The sequence below is a fragment of the Pogoniulus pusillus genome, chromosome 22 (assembly GCF_015220805.1).
Source record: "Pogoniulus pusillus isolate bPogPus1 chromosome 22, bPogPus1.pri, whole genome shotgun sequence".
Classification (NCBI taxonomy): Eukaryota; Metazoa; Chordata; class Aves; order Piciformes; family Lybiidae; genus Pogoniulus; species Pogoniulus pusillus.
The window spans coordinates 4,017,679-4,045,327 of NC_087285.1; the positions used below are offsets into that span (position 1 = coordinate 4,017,679).

The 27,649-nt window shown below is 49.6% G+C and overlaps 1 protein-coding gene and 1 non-coding gene across 2 annotated transcripts in view; both read left to right on the forward strand.

Moving 5' to 3' along the window:
* The first annotated feature begins 247 nt into the window (after positions 1 to 247).
* HSPA9 (heat shock protein family A (Hsp70) member 9) overlaps positions 248 to 27,649 on the forward strand; it is a 28,434-nt gene continuing 1,032 nt past the window's right edge. The window contains exons 1-16 of the mRNA XM_064161492.1: positions 248 to 340; positions 1,618 to 1,676; positions 3,920 to 4,007; positions 5,288 to 5,469; positions 6,183 to 6,307; positions 9,060 to 9,133; positions 9,218 to 9,324; positions 10,893 to 11,055; positions 11,884 to 11,976; positions 14,816 to 15,025; positions 17,831 to 18,058; positions 18,792 to 18,896; positions 20,304 to 20,421; positions 22,555 to 22,649; positions 25,323 to 25,415; positions 26,990 to 27,130. Of these exons, the coding sequence (XP_064017562.1) occupies positions 263 to 340; positions 1,618 to 1,676; positions 3,920 to 4,007; positions 5,288 to 5,469; positions 6,183 to 6,307; positions 9,060 to 9,133; positions 9,218 to 9,324; positions 10,893 to 11,055; positions 11,884 to 11,976; positions 14,816 to 15,025; positions 17,831 to 18,058; positions 18,792 to 18,896; positions 20,304 to 20,421; positions 22,555 to 22,649; positions 25,323 to 25,415; positions 26,990 to 27,130 (1,959 nt within the window). The 5' untranslated portion in view covers positions 248 to 262. The remainder of the gene's footprint in view (positions 341 to 1,617; positions 1,677 to 3,919; positions 4,008 to 5,287; positions 5,470 to 6,182; positions 6,308 to 9,059; positions 9,134 to 9,217; positions 9,325 to 10,892; positions 11,056 to 11,883; positions 11,977 to 14,815; positions 15,026 to 17,830; positions 18,059 to 18,791; positions 18,897 to 20,303; positions 20,422 to 22,554; positions 22,650 to 25,322; positions 25,416 to 26,989; positions 27,131 to 27,649) is intronic.
* Positions 18,299 to 18,370, forward strand: LOC135185511 (small nucleolar RNA SNORD63). The gene has a single exon (XR_010306522.1). It is a non-coding gene; the product is annotated as a small nucleolar RNA SNORD63 (small nucleolar RNA).

Consider the following 27,649-nt stretch of genomic DNA (forward strand, 5'->3'; position numbering starts at 1 on the left):
ACATAGCGGGTTCTGCCACAGTCTCAGCGCTGCGGAGCGCCTCTCTGCTGCGGTGCTGGTGTCTGAGCGGAGCGCCAGAGAAGGCGCGTAAAGATCAGGCAATTCTGCGGGCAGCCCCGGGCGGGGGTCCTGCGAGGCGCCCTCAGCCCCTCCCCGCGGCCCACGTGGGTGGAGGCTTCCAGAAGCGCCGCGGCCCCGCGCACACCTCGCTCCGCCGCCGGCCCCGCTGCGCCCTGCCGCCGCGCCCTGCCGCTCCGCCGCCATGCTCCGCGCCGCCGCCCGCCTGCCGCTGCTCCTGCCGCGCCCGGCCCCCGCGCCCGCGCCGCCCGCGCTGGCGCAGGTAGGGATGGCGGGACTGGGAGGGGGATGGGCCAGGCCGCAGGGGACGGGAGAGGCCTGCGGGAGGTCGGAGGGGACGGGGGAGGCCCGAGGGGACAGGGGTGCTAGAGAGGGCGAGCGTGTCTTGGGGGAGCGGTAGTGACTCGGGAGGGGGCTATGGGTGTGCGAGGGCGGCCGCTTGGTAGTGTGCGAGCCCCGGAAGGGCCGGGGATGGGCCTGGGCCGCTGACTCCTTGGTCTGTCTGGAGTGTGGAGGGGTTTGTGAGGTAAAGAGTTAACCACCCTGCCGGGGGTACCAGCAGCCGGCGGCTGAGTAGGAGGTAGCGCACTGCGAGCGTGTTCCACGTGTCTGGGTTTATTTTCCAGAAGCTTTATAGTAGATTGTACTATTCTCTGTGCGAATGATGGTGGCGATCATATAGGGAAAGTGTTAGGAATGTAGTCTGGTGATCGGGTACCAAATTCTGTAGCTTTCAGTGCTGGACTGGCTGATCGGTGTCTTCCTCAGCCCTTACTTATCTGCAGAGCAGATCACTGCTTCTAGCACGGTGCTGATGAGGTCTTCCTCAGCCCTTACTTATCTGCTCAGAAACATAGAATCAACCAGGTTGGAAGAGACCTCCGGGATCATCCAATCCAACCTAGCGCCCAGCCCTATCCAGTCAACCAGACCACGGCACCGAGTGCCTCTAGGCCAGGTGTTATGAAGAATCAACGAACCTTCCCGTATTGCTGTGGTTCTGTTTGTGATAAGATGCCTTGCTAAAAACTCCTCAAAACAGAAGGGATGACGCTTTCAGAGTTCTACAAGATGCTGTTTTCTTTGTGTCCTTTAAAGAGTTACTGCAAAATTTGGGCTGCAGGTTTCTGGAGGGATGTAGTAGATCATTTGTGGCTGACCACACATAGAGCGTTGAGTGTGGTTAATGTTTGTCTGCTGCTGCTCACTGGAAGCTGAAGGTTCAGAGTTAATTTACTTCAGTCGGTTTTTTTTTGCCTGGTAGCATATGTGGAGGTTGGCTTGCATGAGGAAAAATAGCTCTGTTCTGATCATATAAACCAGGGCTATGTCAGAGGTAGAAACTGAACTTTTGTGTCAGTTTGAGTCTCTCAAATTCTTGCTTAGCTTATTCTTGAGTTCTTAAAAGCAAAACGTTGTAGTAGGAAATTTTCTTCCTTTAAAAGTTATGACTTTTAATGACTGAATATTTGAAGATCACTTAATATTTGAAGATCACTCCATATTGGAAGCTAAGTTTCTGTTTGATTGTCTTTGTAGACATTCTGGAATGGCCTCAGTCAGAATGTTCTCAGAGCAGCATCCAGCAGGAAATATGCGTAAGTATTTCCTCATTTTTGGTTCAAGTTTGGCTGTTTGATACATGTTTCCTTTCCTCCTGATACCTGGACTGATTATTGAAGTCAGAGATGGAGTAACAGAGCAAAACCAGCAGGATAAACTTGAAGCTTGTGGGTGTGACTTTTTAAGGGCTATTTCTTTACCTCTTGGTGGTGGAGCTTTTTTTCTTTCAAGCAAAGCTTTCAGATGACTTCTCCCCCCCCTTCTCACACCAGCAGCAGCATCCACAAAATAGAGTCATCAAATCAACCAGGTTGGAAGAGACCTCCAAGCTCATCCAGTCCAACCTAGCACCCAGCCCTATCCAGTCAACTAGACTGTGGCACTAAGTGCCCCAGCCAAGCTTTTCTTGAACACCTCCAGGGACAGCTACAGGGATCGTTGAGATTTGCTTGATTAACAACAAACACCCTTCCCCCTCCCCCCCTAAAACCAAAAAATGCCCCAAGTATTGAAGGAACAACTTCTAGATTGACATGAAAGGAGAGGAAACATAGAATGGTTTGGGTTGGAAGGGGCCTCCAAAGGTCATCTAGTCCAACCCTCCTCCAGCAAGCAGGAGACTGTTGAGTGGCTCTATTTCACAGAATCACAGAATTGTCATGGTTAGGAGGGACCCCAAGGGTCATCCAGTACCAACCCCCCTTGCCATGGGCAAGGACACTTTCCACTGCATCAGGTTGCCCAGAGCCACATCCAGCCTGGCCTTAAAAGCATCCAAGGATGAGGCCCCAACCACGTCCCTGTGCCACTGTCTCTCCTCTCTTATGGTGAAGAACTTGTTCCTAATATCCAATCTGAATCTGCCTACTTCCAATTTTGTTCCATTCCCCTCAGTCCTATCACTACCCAACACCCTGAAAAGTCCCTCAGCAGCTCTCTTCTAGCCCCCTTTGAGTATTGTAAGGCCATAATAAGATCTCCTTGGAGCCTTCTCTAGACTGAACAGCCCCAGCTCTCAGCCTGGAGATCAGCTCCAGCCCTCTGATCATCCTCATGGCCCTTCTCTGGGACATATTCCAGTATAGCCAGATCCATCTTGTAACATAGGCTCCAGAATTGGACACAGTACTCCAGGTGGGATCTCATCAGAACAGCGTAGAGGGGGAGAATCACATCTGTCGACCTGCTGGCCACACTTCCCTTGATGCAACCTGGGACATGATTATTTCACTACAGATAAAAGTTCATTTCAAGCTTCTTGTGCATTTTTACCACTGTCTTTTTTTTTTCTCTTGTTGCAAGCTAATGGGACGTGAGCAGCAGTTGTGTAACTTAGTCAGATGGTTTGTTGCAGTTGCTGATTCAGACCACAGAGTGGAACATGTGTTTGTGTGAGGGGAAAACTGCTCCATTCTAGTTTGTGCAGAGAAGCTGAGCAGCTGCACATTTCCAAGATCACATCATGTTTGACCTGGAATTAGAACTCACTTTGAGTGTGGAGGTGATAAACATCATCCTGCTTCACCTTCAGTGTGCTTCCTCTATTGCAGGACATGGCTTGGTTTAAGGCAAAGCTGATTCAGGAGTTCTCTTCAGCTTTTGAAGGCACAATACACTCTCTAGAAAAGGGGAGGAGGTTCAGTTTTGTCTTGTGTAAGAGCCACTCCCATCTTTCAGCATTAAATTAACTTGTTGCCCCTCAGGATCAAGAAGAGAACTGTCTTTGGCTCTGGTTCAGAGAACCTTGCATTACTTGAGTGATTTGCTGTCTCTCTGTATTCTTTTCATGCAAAGCAACAGCATATAAACCTCTACAACTTATTTACATTTTTATTCTGGCTGATCAACATCAAAAGTAAGACAAAACACATCCTGTGTGTAGGGACAGAGTTAGTTACCACTGGTCTGCGTCAAAATCCTCACAGGACGTTGGCAGTGTTTGCAATAAAGCTTACTCTGGTGAAGAAGGATAATTGTTATGTTTATTGTAACAAGCAGGAGTTTAGCTATAAAGGATCCAATTGAAAACAAAGACCCAAGATAAAACTCTGATGTAAGAGTCAGAGAATGTGATGTGTGTTTGACAGAATCTCAGCATGGTGAGGGGCGGAAGGAAGCCCTCAGGAGCTTGCCCAGGATCACAACATCCAGGTGGATTCCTTAACATCTAGTGAAAAATCCCTTTGTCCTATCTTTAGAGTAGGATGTTTTCTTGCTGTCAATTTCTTTCCCTTTAGCAGTAATGTTGGTTTTCTTTTTCCCATCCTGTGCTTCACAGGTCAGAAGCAATTAAAGGCGCTGTTATTGGAATTGATCTGGGGACAACCAACTCCTGCGTGGCAGTTATGGAAGGAAAGCAAGCCAAAGTAAGTCAAAAGTTAACCCCAGCTTGCAGTGATGGTATTGGAAGTTGAATGTGTACATTGATCTTAAATATCATAGAATTGTTTAGCTGGGAAAAGACCTTTGAGATATCAAGGCCAACCATTAACCCAGCACTAGCAAGTCCACTGCTAAAGCACATCCCTCAGCACCACATCTACATTCATTTTAAATCCCTCCCTAGGCAGACTCTTCCAGGGTTTTACAGCCCTTTCCATGAAGAAATTGATCCTTGTGGCCAACCTAAAGCTGCAACTTGGGGCCCATTTCTCTTGCCCTGTTGTTTAGGTTTAGACTGGACATTAGGTGTCCCATTGAGGAGAGGCTGAGGGAGCTGGGGCTATGCAGCCTGGAGAAGAGGAGGCTCAGGGGTGACCTCATGGCTATCTACAACTACCTGAAGGGAGGTTATAGCCAGGTAGGGTTGGGCTCTTCTGCCAGGCAACCAGCAACAGAACAAGGGGACACAGTCTCAAGCTGTGCCAGGGCAGGTCCAGGCTGGATGTTAGGAGGAAGTTCTTCCCCAGACGGATTGATTAGCATTGGAATGGGCTGCCCAGGGAGGTGGTGGAGTCACCATCCCTAGAGGTGTTCAAGAAGGGACTGGATGAGGCACTTAGTGCCATGGTCTAGTTTATTGGATAGGGCTGGGTGCTAGGTTGGACTGGATGAGCTTGGAGGTCTTTTCTGAACCTGGTTGATTTTATGAATGGGCTGCCCAGGGAGGTAGTGGAGTCACCAACTCTGGATATGTTTAAAACTCATTTGGATGTGGTGCTTGGGGATATGGTTTAGAGTGAACCTTGTAGAGGTTGAACTTGGTGACCTTGAGGGTCTTTTGCCTCTGAGAGTGATTTGCCATTGGAATGGGCTGTCCAGGGAGGTGGTGGAGTCACTGTCCCTGTGTGTGTTCAAGAAAAGACTGGATGAGGCACTTAGTGCCATGGTCTGGTTGATTGGCTAGGGATGGATGCTAGGTTGGGCTGGATGAGCTTGGAGCTCTCTTCCAACCTGCTTGATTCTATGATTCCAACCTGAAAGTTTGTGTTTCTTAGCGACCAATCTTAACATTGCTCCAACCTCCTTTCATAGAGAGCCAGAAAGTCTCCCCTCAGCCTTGTTCACTCCAAGCTGAACAACTCCAGTCCCTCATCTGCTCCTCCCCAGCCCCACCTCAGCCCCTTGCTGCCTTTTAGCGAGGGGATATTCTCAGAGGCCATGGGTGGTTTTGCCTCTGTTCTGTTAACATTTTTTTTTCCCCTAGGTGCTGGAAAACTCAGAAGGTGCCAGGACAACCCCTTCAGTTGTGGCATTCACAGCCGAGGGCGAGCGGCTGGTGGGGATGCCAGCCAAGCGGCAGGCAGTCACCAACCCACACAACACCTTCTACGCCACCAAGCGTCTGATCGGGCGGCGCTTTGATGACTCCGAAGTGAAGAAGGATATGTGAGTGAGGAGGGGAAAGCTATTCCACCAGCAGTGCAAGAAATGCAGTGCTGTTAGAAGTATAAACCTGCCTCAGAGGTTCGTTGCTGAGGGTGTTAGGGCCAAGCTGTGTTAGAAAGTCACAGAATGGTTTGGGTTGGAAGGCGTCTTGAAGATCTTCTCGTTTCAGTCCCCCACCCTGCGTGTCCAGGAGGAACATCTTCAACTAAATCAGGTTGCTTAAAGCTCCATGCAACCTGGACTTGAATACTTCAAAGGAAGGGGGTATCCACAGCTTCCCTGGGCAACCTGTGATAGTTTCTCACCTCCCTCCCTGAAATAGTTCTTCCTAATAGCTAAAGTAAATCTCCTCAGTTTCTTTTGATGTTAGTTACCAATCTTTGTAAGGTTTTCAGAGAAGTCAGAGGTCCACTGTTTAGTCTGCCTTCCCCTACAGCCTCACTGATGCTGTGCTAAAAGCATCTGTCAAAGGAGACCTCTGGTTCTTGAGGATGTTTATAGTCAAAGCTGTATGATCCTAGCTAGTGCTTATGATTAAGTGATGTAGCTAGTTAAGAGCAGTAGCACATTGGCACGTCTGAGACTCTTGTATTTGAGGTTGCTCTTGGCAATTTCAGCATTCTTTGTCTAGAGCTTGTGCATCTGCTCCTAGCTGTAGGAGACTTGTGCTGTGTGCTGGTGCAGGATTTGAGGGTGGACTCCTTCTCTTTCAGTAAGAACGTTCCATTTAAAATTGTCCGTGCCTCCAATGGTGATGCCTGGGTGGAGGCTCATGGGAAGCTCTATTCTCCAAGCCAGATCGGTGCCTTTGTGCTAATGAAGATGAAGGAAACTGCAGGTTGGTACAGTTTGGACTTTGAATCATAGAGTCAACCAGGTCGGAAGAGACCTCCAAGCTCATCCAGTCCTAGCCAATCAACCAGACCATGGCACTAAGTGCCCCAGCCAGGCTTGGCTTCAACACCTCTAGGCATGGCCACTTCACCACCTCCCTGGGCAGCCCATTCCAATGCCAATCGCTCTCTCTGACAACAACTTCCTCCTATCATCCAGCCTAGCCCTGTCCTGGCACAACTTGAGGCTGTGTCCCCTTGTTCTGTTGCTGGGTGCCTGGCAGCAGAGCCCAACCCCACCTGGCTACAGCCTCCCCTCAGGCAGCTGCAGACAGCAATGAGGTCTGCCCTGAGCCTCCTCTGCTGCAGGCTGTACCCCCCCAGCTCCCTCAGCCTCTCCTCACAGGGCTGTGCTCCAGGCCCCTCCCCAGCCTTGCTGCCCTTCTCTCAACACCTTCCAGCACCTCAACATCTCTCTTAAATTGAGGAGCCCAAAACTGGACACAGCACTCAAGAGGTGGCCTGAGCAGTGCTGAGTACAGGGGACGAATAACCTCCCTTGTCCTGCTGGCCACACTGTTCCCCATCTAGGCCAGGATGCCATTTGCCATCAGTGTGTACCAATGTGACCTGCCTGCTGGGCTGCATAGCTTGGAAGTATAGCCACTATATAGGTTTTGTGCTATGGGCATCCTTGAAGAGCAGGTCCTTACATGGAGCATGCCATGGAAGGCTGCAGTGATGAGCCTCTTACAGAGCCTCAAGGAAAATCATTGCTTACCTCAGTCTGGGATGTTTTACAAGATATCAGTACTCTACTTGCAACATCCTGACCAAAATTGAATACTGATTGAGTTGATGCTTAGTTGGAAGCTAAGTGAGCCCATGGTTACTTTTCCTCCTGATCTGCAGGCCTTGTGCCTCCCAGGCTGTGAGTTTGACTGACTTTGTCCTTAATCAGCTGCAAGATTTGTAGCAAGAAAAGGAATGTTCAAGGGACCTGTTGTGGGGGCTGATAGAATAGCTTCTTAACCAGTGCTGACTTCAGATCTTTGCTAGGGGAAAATATCCCTTTGCCTGGAGAAAGTTTTTGGGTTTGGGTTTGGGTGGTTTTGTTGTGTTGTTTTTTCTCCTTTTCAATTCCTGGTGTGTTTTGGGGGGGGGGGGTGTTGGAGGAATTGACTGTCATACATAGAGGTAAGAGCTGTTTGGTAATCATGCATCCAGTGATAAGTGTTTGAGGGACAAGGCTCAATATTGTTGGTAAAGCTTCATTTAGAGAGATTAGTTTTCAGGTTTGGGTGCTGGACACTTGCTAAAGCCCCACCCAAAAGTGCTGCAAAGTCAGCAGTTAGGTGTGATCAATCTGAGGGTAGTGTTCCTCTGTCTTTAGCAGGGGTTTGCTTGCTGTAGGGCTGTGGCCTGGATGCCACATGAGCTATGGAAATGATCTGTGTGTAAGGGTTGTGCAGAGCTAATGCATAGGTATAAATCATGTCCCTGCATTCCCACTGCACCATGCATGTTCTTACTGAAAAACAGCTCTGAATCTGCATATAGAACAGAATCAAGCAACCACTCAGGTCCCACATCCCCTCCTTCTACAGTGCTTGCAGCAAGCTTGCACACCTTTAAGGCACACAACAAAGCCATCTCCCTTGCCCTCTGTTTCTTCTTCCAAGGCAAGTTGCTTCCTGTGCTGACACTATCCCATGCACAGGAATTACTTGGCCTCAGTCAGGGACTACACAGTGGTATTAATAGAATCAAGCAGGTTGGAAGAGACCTCCAAGCTCAGCCAGCCCAACCTAGCACCCAGCCCTGGCCAATCAACCAGACCATGGCACTAAGTGCCCCAGCCAGGCTTGGCTCCAGCACCTCCAGGCACAGAGACTCCACCACCTCCCTGGGCAGCCCATTCCAATGGCAAATCACTCTCTCTGGGAAGAACTTCCTCCTAATACCAAACCTACACCTCCCCTGGCAGCCCATTCCAATGGCAAATCACTCTCTCTGGGAAGAACTTCCTCCTAATACCAAACCTATACCTCCCCTGGCACAACTTGAACCCTCCTCTTTTTCAAGGGAAATATGTGACCTTAAGTCACAAACCTCAGGGTGGCCTTAAGGGTGCAACACCTGTTTTTGCTGACTTGTGCTCTCAAACACCTGTGAAGTTAATGTCTGTTGTTTGTGCCATATAAAGGTTATCTGCTGCAGACTTTTATAAACAGGGTGAAAATGAGTGAGTTTTAAGTGCATCACGTGTTGGAACACCCAAAAAACTGAGAACAGCTCCAGTCCCATGCACTAAAAAGAATCTCAGATGAATTCTCCCTTGCTAATGGCATTCAGTCACTCATTAATTGCAAAGGTGGTTAGTTCTGTTAGGAGCCCACAACCTACTCCATGTTCTGTGGAGAACTTGATTTCTGCACGGCTCCCTCTGCATCATATAGGAATCAGAGAATCATTGAAACTGGAAAAGACTTCTGAGATCATCAAGTCCAGCCTATAACAGCACAACAGCAGCTAAACCATGCCACCAAGTGCCACATCCAGTCTTACAGACCTCCAGAGATGGTGATTCCACCACCTCCCTGGACAGTCCATTCCATTGCCTAATCAAAAGCAGCAAGTTCCTGAGCAGCAAGCCTGTGTTCTCTTCTTAGTTAAGGAAAATGATTTCCAGCTACATAATCATTTGGTTGTTGTACTCTCTTCTAACTTCCTGGGTTTGTCTCCTTTTTCTTCCAGAGAATTACCTGGGACATGCAGCCAAGAATGCTGTGATCACAGTCCCTGCTTACTTCAATGATTCCCAGAGACAGGTATTGACCAAGCTGGAAGATTTGGGGGCTTATAAATGATTTGGTTTCCCTCAGTAGTCAGAGCTCTTCCTCCTTTTCCTTCAGGCTACTAAAGACGCTGGGCAGATCGCTGGGTTGAATGTTCTGAGAGTGATTAATGAACCAACAGCAGCTGCACTTGCCTATGGTCTGGACAAGTCTGAAGACAAAGTGTAAGTGCTTGTTCATAACTCCAACCCTCTCCTGTGCTGGAAATTGCTTTGCAGATGCCTCTTCTGCTTTCTCTTTGGTAAAATCATTGGTTGGAGCTCTGCCAAAGCAGACTCGCTGCTGTGAGTCAGTGCTGTGTAATGTCACCTCTATTCTGTGCCAACCCTACTCCTTAAAGTCAGTTCATAACTTGCAGCTACAACTTAATTATCAAAGCTAAGTGTCAGTTTAATTATCTTACAGCCAGGTGTGGTTTAGGAACAGCTGGGTGGAAGGCTCTCTCTGGTGCTGAAGTGGCACCAGAGGTATGCTGAGGTTTGGTGCTTGGTTTCCACAGCTGGCATCGTCTTCCCTGGCTGCATTCAGCCTTCTGTCACTGTCAGGACTTGTTATGTAAGTGCAGGGGTTGGGTAGCAGAATGTGTGTTTCTGATGTAGCTAATGGTGCTCTGAAAGCCTCACCCTTTCAAAAACATGTTTCATAATGGTTCTGGTGTCCCTGGCCTTGTCCATACATGTGTGTGAGTCTTGCTTTGGAGGAGAAGTAACAAGTGAGGTTAAGCAGCAAGTTTGCTGCTGACACCAAGCTGGGAGGCTTGGCTGAGACAGCTGAAGGCTGTGTGGCCATCCAGAGAGACCTGGGAAGTTGGGCACAGAGGAACCAAATGAGGTTCAACAAGGACAAGTGCAGAGTCCTGCATCTGGGCAGCAATAATAAACTGCAGCAGGACAGGCTGGGAGGTGATCTGCTGGAGAGAGCCCTGTAGAGAGGGACCTGGGGGTGCTGGTGGAGAACATCCATGGCACAGCAATGTCCCTGGGGGCCAAGGAGGCCAATGGGATCCTGGGGTGTATTAAGCAGAATGTGTCCAGCAGATTAAGGGAGGTTCTTCTGCCCCTCTACTCTGCCCTGCTGAGACCTCATCTTGAACACTGCCTTCAGTTTTGGGCTGCCCAGTTGAAGAGGGACAGGGATCTGCTGGAGAGGGTCCAGCAGAGGACTATGAGGATGATGAGGAGGGTGGAGCACTGCCTGAAGAGAGGCTGAGGCACCTGAGGCTGTTAGTCTAAAGAAGATAAGGCTGAGAGAAGATTTAATCAGTTTATAAACATCTGAGGGCTGGGGGACAGGCCCTGCTCACTGCTCCCTGGGATAGGACAAGGAGCAATGGATGGAAGCTGCAGCACAGGAGGTTCCAGCTCAACACAAGGGGGAACTTCTTGACTGGAAGGGTCCCAGAGCCCTGGCACAGGCTGCCCAGAGATGTTGTGGGGTCTCCTTCCCTGGAGACTTCCAAGGCCTGTCTGGATGCGTTGCTGTGTGCCCTGAGCTAGATTGTGTGGTCCTGCTCTGTTGGGGGAGTGGACTGGATGATCTGAGTCCCTTCCATCCTGTGATCTTTAGAGAAGGCTTCATATGGACTTAGTACAGAGCATCCTTGAGCTCTCCGTGTCATTTGCTCACTGCTGGCTTTAGAGAGGCTTTTAACTGTGAGTTCTGCACACTTCACCTCCTGAGGAGTTCAATTTTCCAGCTTTGTCCCAACAGTAGTGGTTTTCTGTCCTTGTAGGATTGCAGTCTATGATTTGGGTGGTGGCACCTTTGATATTTCCATTTTGGAAATCCAGAAAGGAGTCTTTGAGGTGAAGTCTACCAACGGTGACACTTTCCTAGGTGGAGAAGACTTTGACCAGGCTTTGCTGCAGCATATTGTAAAAGAGTTCAAGAGAGAGGTAAGGTATCTCATTCATCAAAGTCTAGTCTCTCACACTGAACTTCTACAAGAGAAAGGGAACTTCCTTAACTTATGATACAGTTCAAATTTAAGATGTCTCTTGGCCTGGATTCCAATTATTGAACTTGGTGGAATATTCATTTCCTGGAAAAGTAGAATAGCAGGACTCTGCCTCTTTCCTCTAGGACTGTCCTGTTCATAGTCTGCTTAGTTTTGATACTGAAAATCTCTGTGTCAGTTGAGTGTGTCAGCAGAGTTGCATAGAGTACAGTTTTGGCTGCAGTGTAATTCCACCTCCTTTACCCATCCATTCTTAGCTTTGTGTTCACTAATGTGACTGCTTTAGTCAGTTCCTTGCTGTATAATCACTGTCAGAACAGAGAGGGTTCGTGGATGTGCTTGAAATGCTGAACACAGTTGCCAGAAGTGAAAGATGAGCTGGAGTGGGCATACTGGGCTGTGTTTGTACAAACATCTTCATGCTGAGCAGTGATGGGAGGCTGAGCTGCAATGAAGAAAGGAGCAATGGGTGTAAATTGCAGCAGAAGAGGTTCTGCCTCAACACAAGGGGGAACTTCTTGACTGTAAGGATCACAGAGCACTGGAACAGGCTTCTCAGAGAGGTTGTGGAGTCTCCTTCTCTGGAGCCTTTCAAAGCCTGTCTGGATGTGTTCCTCTGTGTTAGATAGCATTGTCCTGCTCTGGCAGGAGGATTGGACTCAGTGATCTCCTTGAGTCCCTTCCAACTCCTAACATCCTGTGAGCCTGTGAAGAAACCCTTTCTGTGGCTCCTGTGCAATGTTAACCTGTGTTGTTTGTCACCTAGATGGGTGTTGACCTGACTAAAGACAACATGGCCCTTCAGAGGGTGAGAGAGGCATCAGAGAAAGCCAAGTGTGAGCTTTCATCATCGGTGCAGGTAGGTGGCTGGGCCCCAAGCAGTCCACTAAAACCTTGTGCTACACTGAGGTCTGCATTATTTCTGTTTACCAAGCTTCATGAAATCGTTGCCTTTTATTTCCTTGTGGAAGCAGAACAAGCTTCTGCTTTCTGTGTAGCAGTGACATCACCTTACCCTGCTAAAGGCCTTTCTGTTAGCCTTTAGGAGCACAGTTAGTTGTTGGAAGCTCAGACAGCCTGCAGATGCTGGCTTGTGCCTTTCTCTTGGCACCATATTTTCCCATCTTGCAGGGAATGTGGCCTTGTTCCCATCTTAATTCTGTCATTTAGAAATCTGAAATCAGGGCAATTTAGCTGCAGCTGGTGCTGCTGGGTTACTGGAAGCACTTGGCAGCTTTGTGCAAGTACTTCCAGAACCTTGGTGCTGCTCATTCCATGGGAACAGCTAATTTTGTCTAATAAGACATCATTTCTGTAACGAATCTTTGCTTATTTGCCTATGGAAGGACTGCCTAGACAATGGCCAACATACCCCTTTTCATTTTTTCCACTGACTTTGTGTAGTAATGCATTCAGGCACATCCTTTATTCACTGAATAAGGAGCTTGAGAGAGGCAGCAAGCTGGGGGGGATGTAATAATCTTGCCTAAGTGAAATTAAGGTCAATTATATAGTAATTGAAATGGGGACTCTGCCAGTTTCTAGGTTCTGAATAAACATAATTTTGGGGGGGGGGGGATTTGCATGGTGGTCTTTTTGTTGGCCAGTGGGGAGCTGCTAGCAAGGAGTTTAGGCCAGTCACAATGGCTGCATAGTTCTGCCAGAGACATAGCAGGCTCTGTTTTGCTAGCTCAAGAGTTGGCAAATACAAGCTGGTCATGCCAGGAAAAAGTGAATTCCTTAACTCTTTAACAGTGAGGAGGAAACAACTTGGTTTGGGCCTTACTTTCCCTTAATGTTTCTGAGGCTGTTTATAAAGTGAATGCACACCCTAAGGTAGCTTTAGTTCTGTCTAAGGCTGTCCTTTCCTGTTTATCAGTGAGTAAATAAAGGTGTCACATTGAGGAGAGGCTGAGGGAGCTGGGGTTGTTTAGCCTGGAGAAGAGGAGGCTCAGGGCAGAGCTCATTGCTGTCTACAACTACCTGAAGGGAGGTTGTAGCCAGGTAGGGTTGGGCTCTTCTGCCAGGCAACCAGCAACAGAACAAGGGGACCTCATTGCTGTCTGCAGCTACCTGAAGGGAGGCTGCAGCCAGGTAGGGTTGGGCTCTTCTGCCAGGCAAGCAGCAACAGAACAAGGGGACACGGTCTCACGTTGTGCTGGGGGAGGTCTAGGCTGGATGTTAGGAGGAAGTTCTTCCCGAGAGGGATTGATTGGTATTGGAATGGGTTGCCCAGGGAGGTGGTGGAGTCTCCATCCTTAGAGGTCTTCAAGAGGAAACTGGATGAGGCACTTGATGCCATGGTCTGGCTGATTGGATAGGGTTGGGTGTTAAGTTGGACTGGATGAGCTTGGAGGTCTCTTCCAACCTGGTTGATTCTCTGATTCTTGTTGAGTAAATTTAAGCTCTAAAGCTTAAAGCATTAATGGCTTTTATTGCTTTGATTTGTAGTAGCTTTTGATGTCAGCATGACTCAGCACTTGAGCAAGATGGTTTCAGTTGAGATTTGCTGTGGAAATCCAGCATGGGAGTTTGTAGGATCATTGCCAGATAGCCAAGAGAAGAGATTTTTGGTCTCAGTCAGTGATGGACTTTATGGTAAATGGCAAGGGACTGACTGTCCAACATGAGTTGTTTGCACTTACAAAGCAATTGAGTTACTGCCTTAAAGTGGCTTATGTGAGATGTGAATCCTTTGGCAAAGGATTTAGGAGCTCTGCAGGGGGGGGACTTGCTTCTGTGTTACCTTAAAGGAAAAGGATTAAGGTTGTCACTTCTAATGTTTTAACTCCTTACCTCCTGGACAGCAGAGAAATGACATGGTTTTGCTTGACAATAAAAAAACCTCAAAGTATTAAAATTGAGACTTAACAGCTGTAAGCATGAGATGTCTTACAAAATGAAGTGTCTGAAGTGTTAAAAGCAACTCAGTATGAGCCAGCAGTGTGCCCAGGTGGCAAAGAAAGGCAGTGGCATCCTGGCTTGTCTAAGGAATGCTGTGCCCAGCAGGAGCAGGGTGGGGATTGTCCTCTGGTACTCTGCTCTGGTGAGGCCACAGCTCGAGTGTTTTGTTCAGTTTTGGGCACCCCAGAGGATTGTGAAGGTGCTGGAGCCAGTGCAGAGGAGGGCAAGAAAGCTGTGAAGGGCCTGGAGAATAAACCTTATGAGGAGTTACTGAGGGAGCTGGGGATGGTTAGTTTGAGGAAGAGAAGGCTAAGGGGAGACCTTGTAACTGTCTACAGCTACCTGAAAGGAGGTTGTGGAGAGGTTGGTGCTGATCTCTTCTCACAGGTCATTAGTGATAGAACAAGAGGGAATGGCCTCAAGCTGCCACTGGGCAGGTTTAGACTGGATATTAGGAAATAATTTCTCCCATCAAGAGTGGTCAGGCACTGGAATGAGCTGCCCAGGGAGCTGGTGGAGTCACCAACCCTGGATGGGTTTGAAAGCCATTTGGCTGTGGTGCTTGGGGGATATGGTTTGAGGTGCACCTTGTGGAGTAGGGGTATGGGTTGGAGTTGGTGAGGGGCTTTTCCAACCAGCCTGACTCCATGAAGAGCACACCTGCTGCCCCTTAAAGGCTTGGCTGCAGAGCCAAGGGGCATGTCTGGGCTCCAGAACAGAGCCTGGAAGTTGGTCTGAAGGCTGGCTGTAGCTTCCTTGCTGTTGCTGTTTCTCACCCCGTGTCTCTGCTGCAGACTGACATTAACTTGCCATACCTCACTATGGATGCCTCTGGACCAAAGCACTTGAACATGAAGCTGAGCCGGGCGCAGTTCGAGGGCATCGTGGCCGATCTGATCAAAAGGACAGTGGCACCGTGCCAGAAAGCCATGCAGGATGCTGAGGTCAGCAAGAGTGACATTGGTGAAGTCATCCTCGTCGGTGGCATGACCAGAATGCCAAAGGTATGAGCTAAGTCCCTCTTAGAGGCAGGGCTGGCACAGCTGCTCTTAGGGGTAACGGGCAGGTTGGGAGTCTGGTAGCCTCAGAGCTGCAGCAGCTGAAGGCCCCCAGAGGCAGGGCAGATGTGCTGAGCAGTCGCATGAGAGCAGCACCAATCATCCTGTTTAATTACCTCTGCTTGGATCTAGGGGCTGTAGCTGAGCTGCACCTCACAAGGACAAGTGGGAGGTAGCAGGAGCTGAAAACTCATCTTGGCTTGCTGCTGTGGGCTGACCATAGCAGTGTGGTTCAGTGACACAGGGTGTTTCCTCTCGTGGGCTCCAGAGTGTGATGCAGGTGCACTTCACTGGCAGCAGCCTGTCTCTAACCCTCACCTTCCAGTGGATTTCTCCTGGAGAGCACTTGCAGCTGCCTGTGAAGAAATGGCACAAGCAGAAGGGCTGTTACCTGTTGGCTGCATGCATTCAGCAGCCTGCTTGAGACTGATAACGTGAAGCATATTGAGGTGGCTGCTCCAAAAGCCATTCTTACCTAACACTTGGCCCTGGTATTCTGTGGTGATAAGCAACTACAGGTAGCTTAGGAGTTTGTTCTGCAGACATGCAGAGTCTTGCAGCTGAGGCCCTGTCTGCTTATGAGTTCTTGCTCAGAACACTGCTTAGCTCTCCTGAGATCAGAGCTAAACGTGTGTGGACGCTGCTGTCTTCATGGGTGCAGCTTGTCCTCTTCCATAAGGATCATCAGAATCTTGGGCTGTTTGTTTGCTGCTAGGATTTGTGATTTGCAGGTCTTTTCTCATGCTTGGGACTGGTGTCCCTGCCCATGGCAAGGGGTTGGAGCTAGCTGATCTTTTAGGTTCCTTCCAACCTAAACCATGGTGGGACTTTTTCCTCCTTGTGTTAAATGAGACTGATAGTAGTTAAATGAGGTGATGGTAGTGTGTGCAAAAGGTCAGCCAGACAGGGGAACCAGGGGAGCAAGACAAACAGAAGCTGCTGCTCTGGTCAAAGCTCAAGTGGAGTTAACTGTTCTGTACCTTTCCAAAGTCCCTGCTGTTCCAGCTGGGAACAGGAAAACATCTGTGGTTAGCTGTGTTAAAAGTGAGGAAAAGCACTGTTGGGAGTGAGGAAAGCCTTTCTGAGATGTTATGGCTCCTTTAGGGATGGAAGGCAGTACTAAATATTGGGGGTTTTATTATTATTAATTTTTTAACTCTCTTTTTATGCCCCCCAGCAGCTGTGGCTTGGAGCTGCCAAGATGCTTTCCCAAGTGCCTGCATTTAGAGCCCTGGCTCAGAGCAGGGCACAGAGCCTTCTCCTGTATGTGTGGTTGTTTTCTTCACTATCCTCAGAGGGAAGAGGGCTTTTGGAGCACTCAAGGCCAGTGCTTCAGGAGACCTGCTGTGGGTGGTTAGCAGCAATGTTTCTTTTGTACTCTCAAATATGCCTCCAGAGGGAAAGGCTTGCACTTAATTATCTGCTCGCACATTGTCTTCCCCTGCTATGAATGCTCCCAGCAGATGCCTCTTGGCTGAAGTGCAAAGGAGTTGGGCATTTGCTTCCAGCAGAGCTTCCCAGACACAGCACTCTTTGCCCATGTGTGCCTGGGGAGGGGCAGGAGCTGTGAGCAGGAACCAAATCCCACACCATTCTGTGAGGAGAAGGAGCAGTGGGCTACAAAGCAGCGCTCCGGAGCAGACACCTCACGGCATTCCCATCCGGATGCTTCAGCAGTAAATGTGTTGCAGTGATGAGCACATCCTACCCAAAGGGCAGAGCAGGGTGAAGCTGAAGCTAGTTCAGGCTGTCTGCTGGCACAGCTGATCTGCTGCTCTGGTGGAACAGCCCAGTAAAGAAAGAGTTTGAGAGTGCTGTACCACTGCTTTTGACCTTTATTACCCACAGAGAATCACAGAATGGCAGGGGTTGGAAGAGACCTCTGGAGGTCATCCAAGTCCAACCTCCCCTACCAAAGCAGATCACCTAGGACAGGTCACATAAGAACACATCCAGATGGGTTTTGAATGTCTGCAGAGAGGGAGACTCCACAACCTCTCTGGGCAGCCTGTTCCAGGGCTCCAGCACTTTCACAGTAAAGCTTTTCCTCATGCTGAGATAAGACTTTGTCTGCTCCAGTTTGTGTCCACTGCCCCTTGTCCTGTCCCAGGACACCACTGAAAATAGACTGGTCCCTTCTTGACACCTACCCTTCAGACATTTTTGAATGTTGGACAGGGTGAACTGGCCTCTTGCTCTGAGGTTTTATTACCTCCCCTGTGCTCTGCCTCCACAGCATTGCCACCCTTGACAGCTGTGTTCTGTCCAGTGTGGGCTTTTACAGGTTCCCAAGGAGCAGTCCTTGAATCCTGCTTGATAAGCATGAAGTGATCACTTCTGACTGTGGCTGGGCCACCTGGCAGGACTGAATTGTTGCTGGTAAATGTGGCTGCAAGAAAGTTTCCAGTGAAGGGGTTGTCTAGACTGAAGCAAGTGTGTCTGACAGGGTGCTTGGAAGATTGGAAGCCAGGCTGGATGGGCTGTGAGCAGGCTGGCCTAGTAGGAAGTGTCCCTGCCCATGGCAGGGGAGTTGGAACTGGATGATCTTTAAGCCCAACCCATTCTGTGACTAAGATGATGAGTTTGGGAGCATCACAGGCCTGGAGCTTAGTATTTCTGTTGTGCCCAAGGGTTTCACGGCAGCAGGAGCATTAAGATGCAGACCTTTAGGTGTGACTTGTGCGTTCCTGCGGCCAGCATGGGATGGCAGTGGCTCAGTCAGCATGTGGGCTGTGCTTTCTCTCCATTCAGGTGCAGCAGACTGTGCAGGAGTTGTTTGGCCGTGCTCCCAGCAAAGCAGTGAATCCTGATGAAGCTGTGGCTATTGGGGCAGCCATTCAAGGCGGGGTCTTGGCTGGTGACGTTACTGATGTGCTGTTGCTGGATGTCACTCCCCTCTCCTTGGGCATCGAGACACTGGGAGGTGTCTTCACGAAGCTCATCAACAGGAATACTACCATACCAACCAAGAAGAGCCAGGTACTCATTCACTCTAGTTGGGTAGGTCTTTGGTGGACTCAAACACCCATGAAGGCTACCCTAAGCATCCTAGTGGACAGCCTTGTCTCCTCTGGCAAGGAGGGGCAGCATAGAAATTAAGCTTGGTGTCAGCCTCTGAATACTTCTGTTAATTGCTGGTGTGCCTGAGAGGGGAGTAAGCTGTGTTCATGTGTGTCAAGACAGCCCAGGGTGTTTGTGGCCCAGTCAGGATTGCAGTGTGTGCCATGATGCTAACTGTCAACACATCATTCTGAAGAAGAATTGTGTGGAGACCTTCTGTGACTGAGCACCACACCCATCCCAGACCACCTGTACTGGCTTGCATGCATCAGAGGGGATTGTTTATTCCTGTGTGGTAGACTTGTGTGGATCCTTTCTCTCTTTGCCTTGCCTGGGTCTGTTGCAGTGTGTTCTTACTGATAACACTTTTGGCAGTGGTGTGGGGCTGGGGCAGAAGCCCTGCTCTTGGTATTGTGGCTGGCTGCAGCCTGCTGCTGCCATGCCACTTCCACTTTCCCTGTGCACACTTGCATGCAGGACAAGGTGCCAGTGAGCTTGGCTGTTGCTAACCTTGTTTTAACAGAGGAACAAGCATTTGATGATTGTCTGTTCAGAGGAGCTTCTCTTTGTTCCTTTAGTCAGCCTGTAACCACATCAGTCGGTGTGTTGCCTTTTACTGACTCTCCAGTAACTTCCTGTTGCTCTTCCACAGGTGTTTTCTACAGCAGCAGATGGGCAAACCCAAGTGGAGATTAAAGTGTGCCAGGGAGAGAGAGAGATGGCCAGTGACAACAAGCTTCTTGGCCAGTTCACACTGGTACGTTACCACTCAGCATGCCTGACCTTAGCCTTGACCTTCTTTGAGAAAGTCAAAGCCTTCTCCATTTCATTTGACCCCTGAAGGCAATGTTGAGGGGGAATCATCTTGCAGAAGACATTTGACCCTATTTGTAGTGGAAAAAAAAAAAGGCAGCCTCCAGAGGCACAGCCTGCTTCTGGGATAGCCTTACAGTGACAGAGGAGCAAGGAGAACTTAAGATGGAGCTCAAAAGTTTCTGAGCAGCCTTACATGGTGCAGGGACCTTAGGGCCTGGTCGCCTAGAAGGGCTCTCTGCTCACGAGGAGAAAGAGCTGCAAGAGCTCTGTAGCACCAGGCCTGTGCTGCAGATAACTGAAGCTGGCCTTTCTTCTGGTGTTGGGAGGAGAAAACTTGGAGCAGGTTCCAGCAGGCCTTTGGCAAGCCATTTCTGGCTTCATGCTGCTTTTTCATGGGTGCCTGTGGAACTGCCCTGCTTCCTGGAGAGCAGACATGCACCAGGGGTTCATCTGAGCAGTGTGGCTGCCCAAACAGCTCTCTGCACAGAATTGGTTTGGTCAGTGTTGGCAGTGTTTGGCCCTGTTACAGTTGTCTAAGCTCACATTGCTAGGAAGAGCCCTACAGAAGGGAAGGGCTTTACCTTGCACAGATTGCATCAGTTCAGAAGGGACCCTCAAAAGTCATCTTGTCCAGCCCTCCTGCAGTCAGCAGGGACACCTCCAACTAAATCAAGCTGCCCAGAGCCACATCCAGTCTAATCTTGAATGTCTCCAGGGATGGGGCCTGAAGCACATATGTGGGCAGCCTGCTCCACTCTCACCACCCTCACTGTGAAGAGCTTCCTCCTGATGTCCAACCTAAATCTCCCCTGCTCCAGTTTCAGGTCATTGTCTCTGGTCCCATTGCTACAAACCCTTCTAAACTGTCCCTCCCCAGCATTCCAGTAGATCCCCTTCAGATACTGAAGTACATCTCTAAAGTCACCCTGGAGCCTTTTCCAGGCTGAACAGCCCCAACTCTTCCCTCCTGCACTTCTGAAGGCAGCTGTACTGCCTGTGACTCTTAAAATGCCATTGAAACTTGGATGTATCCAGAGCTAGACAGAGCACCCTGCCACGTGCATTTCTATGGAAGAGAGGCCAGTTTAGCAGTAAAGCAGCACTTGTCACCCTGAAACCAAACTTGGGGGCTAGCTCTCATAGTTTCTGTGTGGCTGTCCTGACTAGAAATCTCTATCCTCTCCAATCTGCCAAGGTGCAACTAATTAACCACACAGTGCCAACGGATACTTAGAGCACTCTGCTCTGAGGGTTGGGTAATGGTTGATATAATTGCCAGATAAAGTGCCCAGCACTGGTGAGCTCAAGTGCCTGTGGGAGCTAATGTCTGAGCACTTCTCATTCTCAGGTTGGGATTCCCCCAGCACCCCGTGGAGTGCCACAGATCGAGGTCACTTTCGACATCGATGCCAATGGCATCGTTCACGTCTCGGCCAAGGATAAGGGCACCGGACGCGAGCAGCAGAGTAAGTGCTTTGGGATGCTGCCTGGGCGTGAAGAGAAACACGTGGAGCAGCATGCTGGGCTCCCAGGGTGACACTAGGTGACTCCAGAGGTAATGGAGTGCTGCTTGGATGGGCATCCCATAGGCCAGAGGTGGAGACTCTGCAGGTTCTTGTTTGATCAAGGGTGACGCAAGCAACCTGTTGCCACAGCAGCAGACGCAGTTTAAGCTCTCTCAGCCAAAGAGCTTCTTCTGAAAAGGAAGGCTGAGGGTCTGCAAAATAAAGTATGGAAAGGGAGAAGTGACAGTTGAGGTGTAGGTATGTTCTTAGGAGGCAAAGCTTCTGTGAACACCCAGCACTCTCCTCTTAGCCTGCTAACAGAACAAATTGCCACCAATGGATGCTCTCTTGCACCTGAAAGATGAAGCACCTGCCTATCCCAAGGTCAAGGAAGTCCTCACTGGCAGAGTTTCACCACTTGCAAAGCCATTTTACACTGTGTCACAGCCTTCTTTTGCTGTCTGCTGTGTGACCCCAGCAGTGTTTTGTCAGAGAGCAGCTGTTTGTTGGGGTTTCCTGTATGGATCAGCTGCATGTAGGTCCCAAGAGAGGTGCTGAGGTACAGGTCAGCTAGGGAGGGCTCACAGGAGTTTGCAGAGCAGTGCTTGTCCTGCTCTGCAGAGGTCACCTGTGTCACTGGAGGAGCATAGAGCAGTGATAGAGCCCCCCATGGACAGAAGTCAGCATCTGGGGATCCAGCACCTCGGCTGAATTGTTGTTGAGCTATGCTGCTGCTTTGGGAGTGCCCTCTGCTAACACAGGGAGGGATTGCTGGCTGGCTGAGGCTGTCTGTGAAGGTGCCAGCTTTTAAGGGAGAAATCAAATTAGGGAGGTCTCTGCTGAATCCAAGGCATGTCACAGAGAGCCCTGTTGCCCACACCCTGCTTTGCTTCCAATTGCTCCCTTAGGACAGGTTTGAAACTCAGCAATCCTGTAGCAGCAGCTATTTTGTGTAACCACTTTGTTCATTTCCAGCCATTTAAGCTGTAAACTCTAAACGGCAGGGGGCTTGGGGACTCCCAAGCTGTCAGGAGAGTCTGCTCTGCCATGCAGGGTGTGGTGTTCTGGGGCAATTAAGCACACAGTTGACATTTTCTAAAGCCTTGTCATGGGCTCAGAAAATTGATTTGAAGCATTTGTAGATTTCCCCTGGTGGAAAATAAATCTCTTTCCTGCCTCTAACTGGGAAGCCTCTAGACTGCCCAACAGTTGTTTCTTGGAGGCAGCCACTTGGATGTGCTCCAGTTAAGAGAAATATTGTTAATTCTCTGCTGGCACCTGGAATGGATATTGCTGATCTTCACCATCCTGCTTGGCTCCTAACAGAAGTTTGTTTCCTAAAGCACACTGCTGCTTACTCTGATTTCCTTGTAGATTTGTCATCTGTGGCAGCCTCTCTGAGTAAACTCCTCCTGGTAGGAAACAACCAGAATGTTTTAGCTGCCTGTCTGTGTGCAGATGTGGTCCTGATGATACAGCTTAACAACTTGTACCACATCTACATCCAGTGGACATGTGTGTGGTTCTCTGCCACTGCAGTTGCTTCACTGCAGAGCTTTGCTTATGTCCAAGCTATATTTTTGAGAGCTTTTTTGGCCTAAATGTAGAAAATCAGAACCTTTTAAGATCCCACCTGTAGAATCATGTCCTGTTGTCTTATCCCACTATCAACCTGGGCTATTGTCCAAAATGGACAGGAATCTGCCCTGGTAAAATGATTCCTTTTGTCTTGATTGTTTTTTTTGGTGGTGGTTTTGTGCTGTGTGTTTTAACCTGCTGGAAGCCCTTTTTGGTTTTGGAGCTTTGTGGCCTTGGTTTCCAGGAGGAATAACTGCCAAAGTGACTTGCAGACCAGTGGAAGTGTCTTTCAGAGCTGGGGAGCTCATTGGTCTAAGATGTCCAGCTTTTGTTTTGCCAGCAGCATCATTGCCTCTTGAAAGTCTGGCTGCCTTTGTGCTGCTCATTGGGTCCTCACAGGTGCAGAACCCCTGAGCAAGAGAGGGCCTGGTGCCAGTGAGAGGGTTTGGGAAATAAAACTCTCCTCTGCCCAGAAACGAGAGCCTGTTTGTAATGAAAGCTTCTTCTCTACTGCAGTTGTTATCCAGTCTTCTGGTGGCCTTAGCAAAGATGAAATTGAGAACATGGTGAAGAATGCAGAGAAATATGCAGAGGAAGACAGGCGAAGAAAGGTAATGTGATCATTGTGCTGGGTTCTAGCTGGCAGTCACCTGCTGGTCTGTGCTGCCAGCTGGGCACACCTTGGAAGGAGCTGTAGGCTCTGTGTTGCTCGTGCAGTTACCCAAACACCTACTAGCTGCATGCACTCCAGAGCTGCAAGGTGTGTGTGTGCAGAGGCATTTGTGTTTGAGGCTGGTTTGGTGGCCCTGTGTGCCTAGCATTGCAGTGCCTCCCTGGAGAGCTCCTGGGGCACGGAGGCAGCAGTGAGAAAATTCACCTGGTTTATATCATACTGTCACAGAATGGGTTGGAAGGGACCTTAAAGATCATCCAGTTCCAACCCCCTTGCAGCTAAAGGTGGACTTTTTTGTCATCATTGCTCTTTCCTGTCCACTTCGTTACCTTGGATGTTCATTTGAGTCACGCAATCCCAACGTGGTGGGGTTGGAAGGGACCTTTGGAGGTCATCCAGTCCAGCTCTTGCTAAAACACCATCCACAGCCCAGGATCACAATGGCCAGGGGGGTTTGGAAGCTCTCCAGCAAAGGAGACTCCACAATGTCTCTGCACAGCCTACTCCAGGGCTCCAGCACACTCAGACCAAACAAGTTTCTCTTCTTCTTTAGATGGAACCTCCTGGCTTCCAGTTTATACCCCTTGCTTCATGTGCTGTCCTTGGGCACCACTGACAAGAGTCTGGCCCCATCTCCTTGCCCACCACCTTCTAACTCTTGTTGAGCATTCATCAGATCCCCTCTGGGGCTGCTCTTCTGCAGGCTCAACAGCCTCGGGTTTCTCAGCCAAGCTAACTGGGTTCTCACAGTGATGTTCCTTTTAAGTGGAGGCAGAATGGGGATATTTAAAGTACTTTAGGTTTATTTTAAAGCTTGATCTATAGAACCTTTGGAATGGGCTCCCCAGGGAGGTGGTGGAATGGCCATCCCTGGAGGTGTTCAAGAAGAGACTGGATGAGGCACTTAGTGCCATGGTCTGGTTGACTGGATAGGGCTGGGGGATAGGTTGGACTGGATGATCTTGGAGGTCTCTTCCAACCTGGTTGATTCTATAACCTGCCAAGCAAAACTGCACCTCAGCTTCTCCCCTTTCCACAGTGGTTAAACCTCGGTGTGGCCTCTGCAAAGCTGTATTCAGCTGAGGGCAGTTTCTCCTCAGCACAGGTGAAGCCTTCAGGAGGTGTTTGAAGCCTCACTGACTTTGTCAAGGAAAGGCTGACAGCGTGGCTGAGTGACTGAACCTGTGATATACATAGGATTAATGGTTGGAACTAATTGGCTTAATGAGGGTAGTCCTAATGAATTATGCTACTAATTAAGAGCATTGTTTTTTAAGCAGCCACAGCACAGGCCTACCTGGGGATATGACACCAACACATGTGTAGTGATTCCTGAAACTGGCACACTGAAATGGTCCACTTTGTGTTCTCCTGGCCTGTAGAAACCTCTCAGGTGTTCAGTATGCCTCACCCTCAGCAGGGAAGGGATCAAAGAGGACTGAAGGGGGGAATGCATGGAATAAATTTGGATGAAGCAGCATCACCTTGCCTCAGAACCTCTCAGACTACAAAGCATAACCTGCAAACGCTCAGTAGCATTTGTAGGTTAGATGGAGAACGTTTGAAGACCTTGGTCTGGAAGTCCCACTCTTTAAATAACCACCCTGAAGCATAGGTGGTGGCCTAGCATTTGAAGAGGCTGTACTGAAGGTGTTTCCCTGCTGCCTTACTTTGACTTTGTGTCTTAAATTCCTGGGGAAGCTCTTCTCTCTTGGTAGTTCTCATCTCTGTGCAGTGGCCCATCAGGTGCAGGTGATTAGGCAACACTTCTCTTGGGCTGATTTGCATAGCTGTAGTTGTCAGCACTCCCTCACTAGACTGCTCTGCTCTTGGCTTTGGTGCCATGGAAGTGTTATTAATACATGCACAGAGTTGCCATTCTGCTGGTTTCTTCTGCTGTGAACTTTGGCATCCCACAAAGATGTGTTGTAGCAACAGCATTGTTTGTCATCAGCTTTCCACTCTGAGAATGTTACTGCAGCCTTGGTGAGTTAGGCTTTGCTTTCAGATGGAGAGGGTTGGGTGTCCCAGGGGGTGTTGCTGGTGACACTGGGATTAAATTATGCCTCAGTGAGACTCCTGCTCCTCTGTACTTAGAGCCTGCCCTGTGCCCTGTTGTGTCTGTGCAGCAGTGCTGGTAGGAGCTGGTATTTCCTAGTGAGCACAGTGGGGTTTTGCACTGTTCCAGGGGCATTTGGAGTAAGGCAGCATGGTAGAACAACTCATCACTTTGTCTCAGTGTCCTTGTTGCTGGAGAAGCTTAAGAACAGTTTCCAGAAGCTCACTTGCTTTCCCCAGGAGCAGAGCAAGCTGTGCTGTCCTGCACTCTGCCTTTTTCAGTGTGCCAGCAGTCAGTGCTGTAGTTGCTTCCACTTCCAAGGAAGAAAGCTGGAAGTGTGACAGCACAAGGACTGCCTCACACAGGTGGCATGTGTGGGCTTGCTGGTGGCAGAGCGCACCTAGAGTTGGTTTGCTTCTTGCTCTCCTGCCATTGAGAAGGATGCTGGGTGGCAGCTGAGGTGGAGCTTGGCAGTTAGCAAACAAATGGCAGCTGCCACTTCACAGACCACCAGTGATGAGTGCAGTAGCCCTTATGAGCTCTCTTACCCAGGAACGTGTGGAGGCTGTGAACATGGCTGAAGGCATCATCCATGATACAGAGGCCAAGATGGAGGAGTTCAAGGATCAGCTGCCAGCAGATGAGGTAGGTCACTTCTGATCCCCTAATGAAGGAGGGAAGATTCCTTACCAAGTCTTTGCTGGTATTCCTAACTCCCAGCTGGCTCTGGCCAGTGGCACCAACTCTGTATTTCCATGGCACAGTCATTCACTCCTGGTTGTTGTACTTGAGTGGGATGAGGGTGGCTGATGGGAGGATGTAAGGACATGCTTGGAAGAATGGTGTGGATAATAGCAAATATCCTCTTTCAAAGTGTGAATGTGGTGTCACTGAAGATCTAAGAGCCTAGCAAGCTGTTAATGGAAAGCTTTCTGTGTGAGTTGTGTCCTTGGCTTGGCCTTGGTGTGGTGGTTTGATAAGGACTGTGCTGTGGCCTGTGAGAGGAGAGTTTAGCTCAAAAGCTGGGGGTGGAGTAGAGCCTGGGAGTGTTAGAGGGACAGAACTGCAGTGCAGGCCCAGCAGTACTAAGCACTCAGGAACTTGGGGGCAGTGACAATTCCTCTTGCCACTTAGCTCCCATTTTTCTTCTTTGGAGTGATTTTCATGCCACTGCAAGGCCACTTTTCTGCATTCTGAATGCCAGAAGCCAAGTTTAAAACAGACTGCAAAGTCTTCCAGTGACTAACTCTTGGAAGCAGAATTAGAAAGCTCCTTGGGGCTCTGAGCTGCTTGAAGGAAGAAAATGTGGCCTATGACCAGTTCAGATGCTCCTCTCTTCTAGAGTGGATGTTGTCTGACCAGGGCTATGATCACTGGAGTTTCTCACATGAGCACAGAGCCTAAACCCCTGCTCCCTGTAATGTCTTCTGGGGTTAAATACCAAGGGAGGGTGAGGCAGTGCTGGGAGGAAGCCCTGTGCTGTCTGGGTGGGCATGATGGCCTGACCCAGGAGGCGTCAATCTCCCTCCCCTTCCTGGGTCTGGATGAGAGCTCTGCCCGCGGTTTGCCTGCCAACACTGCTGAATGTGTGCTGCCAGCACCACTGTCCCCAGTCACCTCGCTGCTCCAGGCCTGCCTCTCCCAGCAGCGTGCCAGTCTGACAGGGAGATGCCAGACTGTGTGGAGGCTTTGACAGATGGCTCCAGGGGCTGGGATGGCACCGTCTTGCTTTTGTTTGCCTCTTTGCTCCTTCTCCCACGCGCAACAAAGGGGATTAAACAGGGTGGTGAGCAGCCTTGCTCCTTGGCTTTCAGACAGTGCCTTAAATGTAGATGAAAACCAGCTTTCTTTTGCCTTCACCCTGGCTCCTGGGGTGGCTGACTCAGTGGTGAGGTGTGCCAAGGAGAGCAGCTCTCATCCTTGGCGGGCTGCTCGCTCTCCGCAGGGCTTTCTGTCCTTGGCGCCTCTGCCGAGCCGGCAAACAAGGCGACCGATTAGTGCCAACTGTGGCACGTTTAGTCAAGTGGACAGGTGCCCAGTGGGATCTGAGCACAGTCCCAGGCCCTGCAGACTGCGTGGCTCAGTTTGAGACTCAACTTCATGGCTTCTGGACAGGAAAAGAGGTGGTTTTGCTGTGACCAACAGGTGAGTGAAATGACAGGAAGCAGGCTGCCAGGAGTGCGAGATTTCATCCTGGGGTTTTGTGTCTTTATCTGCAGTGCAACAAATTAAAGGAAGAAATTGCTAAAATGAGGGAACTTCTGGCTCGTAAAGATACTGAAACAGGAGAAAACATCAGGCAGGCAGCAACCAACCTGCAGCAGGCTTCCCTGAAACTCTTTGAAATGGCATACAAGAAGGTAGGTTCATGATCACCTCTCTGGCCCTCTGATAGGGAAGGGGGCAATGGGGACATTACACATTTAGGTAGAGCTGTGCTTGGAGGTAGCACCGAGTGTCAGTGCAGCTCCCTCTGAGTGACATGTGCTGTAGGGACAGCTGTAGAAGGTCAGGTAGTGCAAGGCCTAAAACCTTGGCCATCCTGCTGCAAGCATCCCACCTCCCAGGTGGAGTGTTACAATACCGAGTAAGTGTTGTATGGAGGAGTGCTGGAAGCTCCTAAGGAGCATGCAGCACAAACAGGCCTTTCCCTGTGGTGTGCAGAGTGCCTGAAGAAGTACCATGGCCTTGTTTTAAAGGTGATTCTAAACCAGGCTACCTAAACCCACAGTAGTAAGGTCGTTGGGACTTTATTCTCAGTCTCCTTTCCAGAGAAGGGCCCACTCAGAGGAGCCCTGGCAGATGTGCGCTTCACCTCTCCGGGGAACTCATCCAGGATGGAAGTGGCACTCCTTGCCCAGGTGACCTTGGTGTTGCTA